This window comes from Apaloderma vittatum, unplaced genomic scaffold, assembly GCF_000703405.1.
Source record: "Apaloderma vittatum isolate BGI_N311 unplaced genomic scaffold, ASM70340v1 scaffold38905, whole genome shotgun sequence".
Lineage (NCBI taxonomy): Eukaryota > Metazoa > Chordata > Aves > Trogoniformes > Trogonidae > Apaloderma > Apaloderma vittatum.
Window position 1 is genome coordinate 9,287 of NW_009717295.1, and position 9,279 is coordinate 18,565.

A 9,279-nucleotide genomic window follows, 5' to 3' on the forward strand; every position below is an offset into this window, starting at 1 on the left:
GCCGGGCTCCGAGGCACCAGCCCACCCACGGAAAGGCTGCAGCCCACCAAGCCCATCCAGCCCCGTATTTCGAGAGCAGAGATGAACGCGGTGCCTGCCCACCCTCCCACGGTGACGTCCCAACATCCACCCGCCCTCCCTGGTCCCAGCTGCAGGGCTGCTCCTGGGGAAGGTGGGACGGGTGGTTACAGAACGTGTCCCAGCAGCAGCAGACACTGCCCCTGGGTTCCCCGGAGCCTCACGTTCTCTTTGTGAAGCGGCATTTCTGCAGTTGGAGGGTTTCAGGGGGGCTGAACGTCCCAGACCTCAGCCCTCAGGGCTGCCCCTACTGACCTCATCTCCCTCGGGCTGGAGGCAGTTCACAGCGGGGCAGATGGCATCTTCATCCTCAGAGTCCTCCTGCTCAGAGAACGACAGGTCGGAGGGGAGCGAGTGACTTTCGCTGGAACGCTGCATCTCAAAGAGACGCTCCCGCTCCCTCTCCAGTTTGTGAGTGCAGAGATCCTTTGAGTGACTCAGTTTCAGTTTCTTCTTTTTGGGTGTTCTCATTTTTTTTACTCTTGCTCTCTTCTCATCACAGAAGCTCTCTCTCTCGAAACGACGTTTTAGTTTTCTCTCCATGTAACTGATTCCATCCTTTTTTCCTCGGCAACAGTCGTTCTATGAGAAAGATATTTTGGCAAAATTGTAAAGTAAGCAACTAACATTCATTATCCTGTTACTCCACACCTTGCTTTTAGGAGCAGGCGTAGGGTAAAGTGCTGCCTTGTCAGCAGAAGCAGGATGAGAAGCAACAGGAGCAAAGGACAGGGCCACATCTCAGTGGCAGAATTTATAAAAATAAAGATTCTCATTTCCTGAGTCCGCTGCTTCAGAGGCAGCTCTCTCAGAAAACCTCTTCAACACAGAACGAGAGTCACGTTAGGAGAGATGTATTTAAAATAGAGAGCGTCCATAAAAACACGGTCAAATTCCCGAAACGCACTAGGCCACAAATCATATTCAGCAGTTTGTAACAAATGAAGTTATGAACTTCTTGGCTCATTCTGCACCACGAAGATGTATTTTCACGGGAGCTCAAGGGTTCAGGCAGAGCCGCTGCTCCCCAGCGAGCCCCAGCTCCTCAGGCTGCTCTGACACTCACCTTCTCAGCTGCTGCTCCGCCGGGCGACCTCTGCTCCGCCTGCGCAGCCGGGCTTTGCTTTGTGAACAGGATCTGGTACAGCTCCTGTATTTCAGGCAGAGAAACCTGTAGCAGCTGGGCTTCCATCATCAGCTCATCCAGCTCCCTGCTAACGACTGTTACGGGAGAGAGGAGAAAGGGAATTCTTCAGTGTCAGCACTGACGAGAACTGCACAGGTAATGAAAATTCCTCTTTGGTAGCATATTAAAAAAAAAACTGTGAAAGACTTTACTAGATCTCCAGCTGTATGAATCAACTGGCTGAGCCAGGAAGGCTGCGGAACGCCCGCCGAGTGCCCTGGCAGCCCCAGCAGCTCAGAAAACCCAAGTCTCTGTGACTCTGGGAGAGTGGTGCTGCAGCAAAACGTACAGGGACTCGTGCCCTAACGGGTGAAGGGCCCGTGGTCCCCAGCGCTGCTTCCCCGCCTTGTCCCCACCCGCCTCCTACGATCCCAACGGTCTCTGCCCTCCATTCCAGAGCCCTGGGCAAGGCTTGATGTCGGGAGCAACTGTGGCTGACCCTGTTCTTTGCAATACTGCTTTTGCAGCTGCAGGACCAGATGTGGACTGCCCTGCACCTCACCCTGTCACCTGCTTTATTCAGCGTCTTCCGGCTACTTTGCAGTTACGTTCTGCCTTGGAATCACTAGCCCTATTCTAACAGAGTGTGAAAGTCCTGGAACTGCTTCCCCAGACAAGGTGCCAGCACAGAACTGAAATGCTGCCCTGTCCGGCTGCTCACAGCCACAGCCCGCCGCATGCCAGGCCAGCTCTCGACTGAAAGCTCTTGTCCTCCTGCACAACATCTTTTCATCACACAGGGCAAACTGGGAAAAAATCACCCCTCTGCCAAAGCTGGATGTTGAGCCCCAAAGCTGCTAAGGGGGTGGAGAAACGACGGGACACGCCGCGCAGCCACGTGCCTCCCTGCCTCAGCCCCCTCCTGTTGAGCGGGACACCCCGTCTTCTCTCCCAAACACGGGGGAGGAGAAGAAAAATGTAAAAAATCCAAGCGAAGATTACAAACCATGAAGTGGGACGCAGTGCTGTCCTGCAGGAAATGGAGAATGTAAATAGATGGTTCTGTTATCCCAGTCGTGAGGCATGGAGAATGACATTGCACCAATTGTCTGGGAAACCTAGAAAACAAAACACAACACGCCGTCACTGACCACGGAGTTGTGAAGTGTCAGCTAAGAGCACTAGAATCAATACGTAACTGCTTCAACGTGGTGTTTCTGGAAACTCTTCTAATACACTCAAATCCTTCATCCTACACCCGGAAATAGGCAAAAGCAACCTGACTGTCAGAATTCTTAGCTGCGAATTCTCATTTCCACAGAGATCAGGCACCCATCCGAACGCACGCAGCGGGACACTGCGCAGAGGAGACCAAGCCTGAGGAGCAGAGACGACCTGGGCACGGTCACCGTGGGGCGGTCCCCAAGCTGTGGGAGTGAGGGCTCCTGCTCCAGGAGCAACTCAGGGTAAATATTATAGTTCCCTCTTTTTGTTGGCAATAAAGAAATGATTTCTCACTGCCTTGAACTGATGAGACACCAAACAGGTTGGAAGCACTTCTCTTCACCTCGGTACCTGCCGAGGACGTGCCAACGCTTGTGCAAGGGCCCCTTCAGGCAGGCAGCAAGTGTCACTTTGGCCTCAGGAGCGTCAGAAAGGAATCTCCCCAGAGCCCTTCCAAAACATTGGCCACCTCAGCGGTTCAAGCGTCTGGGCTCCGTTCAAAACGTGGCTCTCGTCAATTCTCACACCTGTTTTTCAAGTGGAGTTTTTAAAACTCATCTAAACTCTCCACATTCTTCACTTTGGCCAGTGCCAAAGGAGCCCAACTCCAGTGGTTACTGCCACGAGCTTCTCGGGGGGAATGCGAGTGTTGGATTACCCCAGGTCACAGGGAAAACAGAAACAGGGCAGGACAGTGACGCTGAGACACTGGACTCACCAAAAAAACAACCTGAAATTCATCGAGACCAAGGTTTCAGCTCGGCACCTGTGCCCAGATGGCTCCGGATGCCACCTCTGCCCGCAGGAGGGCTCAGCGAGGGACCCGAGCTCACACACCCGGTCAGGCACTTCCCAGGGACTTCTCGTTTGGGAAATGAGGTGACAAGGACCTGAACTACCTCTGCGAGAGTTGCCTTGATTTTAGGAGGGTTACTGCCCAGTGGCGAGCGACAGGACGAGGGGAAATGGCCTGAAGTTGCGCCAGGGAAGGTTCAGGTGGGACATTAGGAAGAATTTCTTTACTGAGAGGGGGTTGAGTCGCCATCACTGAAGGTGTTTAAGAGACGGGAGGGCGTTGTGCTGGGGGACAGAGTTAGTGGTGTTCACAGGGCTGGGACAAAGGCTGGACTCAATCCTGAAGGTCTCTTCCAAGAAAAACTGTTCTGTGATTCTATGAGTCTAATTTATATGTCCAAAATCTTACCCATTTTTTCTTCAGCTGCACTAGCTGGTCTAGTAAAAAGATACTTTCAAACCTATATTATCAGAAAAATTCTCTTAGATGCCAGAACACAGTTTTCATTTCTAAAACAAGGCTTCCTATCTGAAAAATCTGGTCAACAGAAGCACCTTGGTACAGCTGAGTCGCTTCAGAAGCGGCTACAATCCCTCTTCAAGGACGTGTGAAAACACAAGCACAGCCTAAGTGTAACAGGGCTGGATCAGTAAAACTAAACAGCATTTTGTTTGTGGCAGGACAGTTCATGTTCTTTACGCCACACAGATCTTTTCTTTCAGATTTTTTTCTGCATTTATTATCTCCGGAAAACTTGAAATGCGTAACCCATTTCTCACCTTCCCTGCGCTTTTTGCTGAAAGATCTTTACTGAAGGAAGTCTGCAACTCCCTCAGGACCAGACCCAAAACAGTTCCCATAGCTCGACCCAGTCATATTAGCAGAATTTTCAGCTTGGGACTTCCAGCGAAAGTGATGAGAGGAAGGAGGAGCAGTCGCAGACGACAACAGCCTGTTGAGAACAGGCTCAGCGGAGAGCTAAGCTGGTAACACACCGGGCACTTTGTGCCTTGTTACTAATTATCAACGCTTAAAATTACACTGAAATACTTTGCAAGAACAGAATATGAAGGCCAGCTGAACACTAAGCACTCTGGAAACAACAGCTTCAGCAACTCTGTGCTTAATGGCGCCGCATCAGAGCGCAGGAGCTGGGAGGAGGAGAAGGCAAAAGGGGCCCTTTAGGAGTTATTGTTCCCAGACTCCAGCGGCAGGAGAACGCGAAGCTGTTGCTGGAGGACGTGTGCGTCCTCAGGGAAGAACCTGAAACTCCTCCTCTCTGCAAAGCACCGCACAAACAACCTGCCTTGCCAGGGTTTGCACGCAGAGATACTGAACGCGACACCCGGAGGTGCTGCAGACCGCTCCTGCCACCCACCGCCCGCCCGGCCGGCCCGCGGCAGCGCCGCCACCGCCTCACCTTGTTTGTCTCCGGCAACTGCCCGCCCGTGGCTTGCCATCTGTTGTACAATAATCCTGAGCCAACTTTGTCTTGTATAAGTTTTAGATTCCCTGAATATAACATTTGTTGTGCTCTGTGCTGCCAGTTCACAGTTCTCTCGATCATGTACCGCAGGGCATCCCCCTCGGGAAGCCTCACGCGGATACGCTGCAAGGAGGCCAGCAGCGGTAAGATCTTTTCTAAAGGTGGCTTTTCTGACCGGTGACACTGCGGACAGAGCCACACACGAGGTCCCTGCACAACGTTGGGCACCGAAACGCAGCCGGTATGGAAGAACCCTCTGCAGAGTTCACACTGTATCATGGGAGCCGCCGGCTCCTTCTGGCACAGACAGACTTTCAGTTCCGCATCCTCTTCACTCGACAGCGCCTTCGCTTCGTTGGCCGCTCGCAGAGAACGCAACGCTTCCATCTCCTTCAGTCGGGCTTCCCCAAGCGTGGCCATCTAAAAGGGAGTTCAAAGAGACGGATGTCACCTCCAGAGGAACGTTACTCCTTAGAGACAGGGTGACCTCTGCACAGGCACACTCTGCAGATAAGCCACGGAGTGTTCTGGGCCGTTAAGAAGCTCCTCACCCTGCACACCTTCCAGGCTTTGAACTAAGTGAAAAGTTATGAGGATGTGCAGCAACGTGACTTCAGTTTCCTTCCATTTTCTCATCGGGCCCAAACCTTATTCCTTGGCGAAAAATAACCTCTATCTCCCTTCCTCTCTGTTCCAAGCCCTTCCTGTTTCGTGCTGCAAAACCATTCCGATCATTGAAGCAGCTTAAGTTCTGGAACAAGCGCAGGTGTGGCTTGCAGGTACTCCTCTCTGGACACGGCACTCAAACACGTAGTCTGACCGTGTCACCCCAAAACCCACCTGGGCAGGTTTCAGAAATACAAACCCATCTCCGACACCCCCCTCGCAGGGCTGCGCCGTGACCCGTGTTCTTGCTCTGGGGTTTGTAAACACCAGGTGAAATTCAGGTGTACTCCTGAGCGTGCCCTTTCTATACCTCCTCCCCATCCTTTTTCTTAATGGACTCCTTGACATTCGTTATTAGACAGCAACATATCTCAGTTCCATAAAGGCTCTAAGCAGCAGCTGCAGCTAAGCTACGTGTGTATCGGAACCGGCACCACAGAGGGATTCTTGTTTCCCTTGTGTGAGCAGCAGAACCTGCCAGACTAAATGAACACATTTTCCTGGGCCCAGCCTGCGTGAGCAGCCCTCTCTTTCAACACCCCGCGGAGAGACTACGCAGCCATGGAGAAGGGGCTGTGACCAGAGGACCCAGGTTCTTCTCCTCACAGCACTCGCAGGGACGCAGCCTCTAACTCTGGATTTCCAGCCAAGGGGGGGCCCAAAACCCCAGGAGTGCACACACAGCCTTTGGGTTGAACCTCAAACAGCCCAAACCTAAAGGGACAATTCAAACCCCACCAAATCAGTCCACTGCTCCTCAGTAATGAACGGACAGTGCTTAACCTGGCCGTGGGGGAAGCTCTGAAATAGGTCTTTTGGGATGAAGGACCTCACCCCCAGCACTAAACCTGCTCCACCGGAGCCAGTATCTTACAGCGGGGCTTCATAATGCATGAGGTTTGCTTTAACTATTTATGGCGTTTGCTTTAATTATAAATGGTGTTGGGTTATTGTGCTCTCTGAAAGGATCAGACTCAGGAAAACCCCATCCTCTCTTTAATAAGGTTTCGGTGGGACAAAAGCAGGTCTCCATTTTTTCCTTTGCCTGTGCTTTGTCAGGCCTCTGGCACACTGCAAGGCTGCTTCACGCACAAAGACATCACATTTTTTTCCCCCACCAAAAGCGATTTTGAGAAGCAAACACAGAAAAGCGCAGTTCGAGAAGTTCTTCTGCAGAAGAGCAGAGCAAGCAGAGAAGAGCAGGAAGATAACGGTCCCGATGAGAGGCAAGCATGTACAAAGACTCAAAGAAACTTCGAAAAAAATCCTAAGGCACAAACCGCAGACGCAGTGTCTTTGCTCTCCGAGAGCGCTCTCTCTAAGTCGCTCAGCGTCTCTAGCTTAGTGCTTTTCTTCTTTCCACTGGGCACTGGCTCCTTCAACTTCTTCTGCTTTCTCTTCAGGTTCAGCATTCCAATATCACAGCGGGGACACAACACCTGCCGGACAGAGGAGCAGCACTGTCTGCAACAGCTTTAATGCTTTAACCCGTCCTGCCCCGACACAGCCACGTGCCACGCGTCAGAATAAGGATTTGGGCAATTTTTTCCATCAAGGATTTGAGGGACCAGGACAAAGTGATCTGGAAAATGAGGAGAGCTGGAAGGTTAAAAATTCAGTTTTATACAACAGGCAGACCGCAAACACCTCTGTGTTTGTCTAGACCACTGACAGAGAGGCAGTGCCCCACCGCGCAGGCTCCACGCTCTCTGGCCTCTGCCGAGCCCCTCGGGTGTGCCAGGACACGGAACCTGGGCAGCTTAAATCACAGGGCGAATGGGGGTGTGAGCCCAGGCTCCAGCCTGACGCACCGCAGGGAACTCAGTGCCACAAATGTGTTAATATTCCCGTAGTGTCAACGTCAGACTGCGGCAGAGCGCGCTCTTGTCAGCCACCCCTTAAGAAGAATAAAGTAGAGCTAAGTGTTAGGCATTTTAAAAGTTTAAAATTATCGTAATATTATAGGTCAACCTAATAAAAACTAGGTTACAATAAGTAAAATATTCCCAGTACAAAACTAGGTTATAAAAAATAACATAATCTTAATACAATTCTCCAAATCAACTTAGTATTTACTGCTACCTCGTGAGTTATACTGTAGCCCTGACGTGCTTTTGCTGTGGTACGAACGAGGATCTTCTCCAGAGCGATCTCTTACCTCCAGAAGAGAGTACGGGGAGTTCTCGCACAGAAAGGTGTTAGCGGCGCACTCCTTCCACGCCTGCACTTCTGCCACCAGGTTCTCCAGCCTCGGCAGGTGGTCCAGATGCACCGGAATAGATCGACCTCTTGTGACGAGTTCCGCTAGCGTGTCCAGGACAGGCACCCGTCCTCCAACCTGTCAGGTCAGAAATTAAGAAATGCTTGGTGGAGGCAACACATACCACGCCGGGCATCACAGCACGCCGCTCACACGAGTGTGTGGAAACAAACTGACTGCTGAGACACTTGAGTCAGCTGCTCTTCCACCGTTTGTGCTTCTCACGCTGTAGGCGTTAAGGACTAATAAAACATTTGGGGGGTGAAAAAAAAAATACACCTATCAAATAACAGGTTAACACAAGAGAAATTGCAGACTCCCCATCTAACAATCTGCATTCACAGCAGAGAGTCAAAATAATTTTTAAGTAGACTCGGAAAGCCTGTCCAGCCCCGTCCCTGCCCAGGGCAAGGAACCACCTCAAGTATCCAAGGTGAAAGCGAGCTCTGTGCCTCACGTGGCACCTCACCTACAGCTCGGCGGGCACGAGGAGATTTCTGAAACAGCAACGTGGGACTCAGAAACTCCTCACCCGGAACAACCCCGACACCTCGAGCAGCAAACCCCAAACTACTGATACCAAGAACTTCCCGTGAGTCCCAACGCCTGTGGGCAGCAACCAAAATCTTTGCAGAACTGAAGCAAAAATTCTTGGCTCATCCAGACACGTTCTTCCATATTCCGGAGGCAGAATTTCAGTATCCAAACCCAGAAATCAGCAAATGCCAAGAACAATTCACTTAAGTCCTCTCAAGAGAGCTCGCAAACAAAAGTTTGAATCGCGTGAACTTTACTCCTCCAAAATGTTAAAGCCTGGGGCAACTAATTGTTTTAATAAAAGCTTTTTCGACTCAAAAGAAGTTTTTATTAAAAGCTCAATTTAGGTCAAACTGGCCTGAAAATACCAGTCAGAGTTGACTTTATGGAAAAAACGTGAGAACAAATGAAAATACAAGAAAATACTTGGCAACTTGTATGTAAATGTGAAATGGGGCTACCCCAGTCCCACCCTTTCCTGCTCTGTGCCGTCCCCCCGACCCCTGGCTCCAGGAGTTGCGGAGGGGTTTGAGGAGAGGCTGGATGTGGCACTTGGTGCCTGCTCTGGCCCATGGGGGGTGTTGGGGCAGGGCTGGGCTGGATGATCTCCGAGGGCTGTTCCAGCCTCAGCAGTTCTGTGACTGAGGCTCAGCCCGGGCTGCGGGTGCTCGCTTGGGCTCAAACTGCAGCACATCCGTGTCTGGCTGCACGGGGAATCGTGCTAAGGCAGGGGGGAAGAGGGGAGAGTTAAGCTGCCACTGAATTGTAAAAGAAGCAAAGAACCTAAAAAAAAAAAAAATCAATCAGGAAAGGAAACAATCTAGAAATAAAACTGTCTGAAAGGTTTTAAAAAGAACGCGCCAGAAGCCAAGGTGAAAACCTGTGTGAGCCTTTCACGATATCGGACTCCAGATTTCTTTCTCTGCCATCAACTTTTTTGCTCAGTTGAAGACATTTATTTCAGGCTGTGAACAAGGAAAGGGAAGAAGCCTGAAAATGGTAGAGGATGGAGGGAAGGAAGAAGAGAAAATCAAGTAACCTCAACCTCAAAATTCAGACAAACCAACTAATTGCAAGTATTTTAACCTATGAAATGAAAGGCTGAT

At 50.9% G+C, this 9,279-nt stretch overlaps 1 protein-coding gene across 1 annotated transcript in view; it reads right to left on the bottom strand.

The window, feature by feature from the left end:
* The window catches only part of KDM5B (lysine (K)-specific demethylase 5B), a gene marked incomplete at its 5' end in the record, with an annotated part of 24,634 nt that overhangs the window by 1,196 nt on the left and 14,159 nt on the right, over positions 1–9,279 (bottom strand). Inside the window, 6 exons of the mRNA XM_009869827.1 lie at positions 334–660; positions 1,145–1,299; positions 2,211–2,322; positions 4,645–5,130; positions 6,657–6,815; positions 7,535–7,714. Of these exons, the coding sequence (XP_009868129.1) occupies positions 334–660; positions 1,145–1,299; positions 2,211–2,322; positions 4,645–5,130; positions 6,657–6,815; positions 7,535–7,714 (1,419 nt within the window). The remainder of the gene's footprint in view (positions 1–333; positions 661–1,144; positions 1,300–2,210; positions 2,323–4,644; positions 5,131–6,656; positions 6,816–7,534; positions 7,715–9,279) is intronic.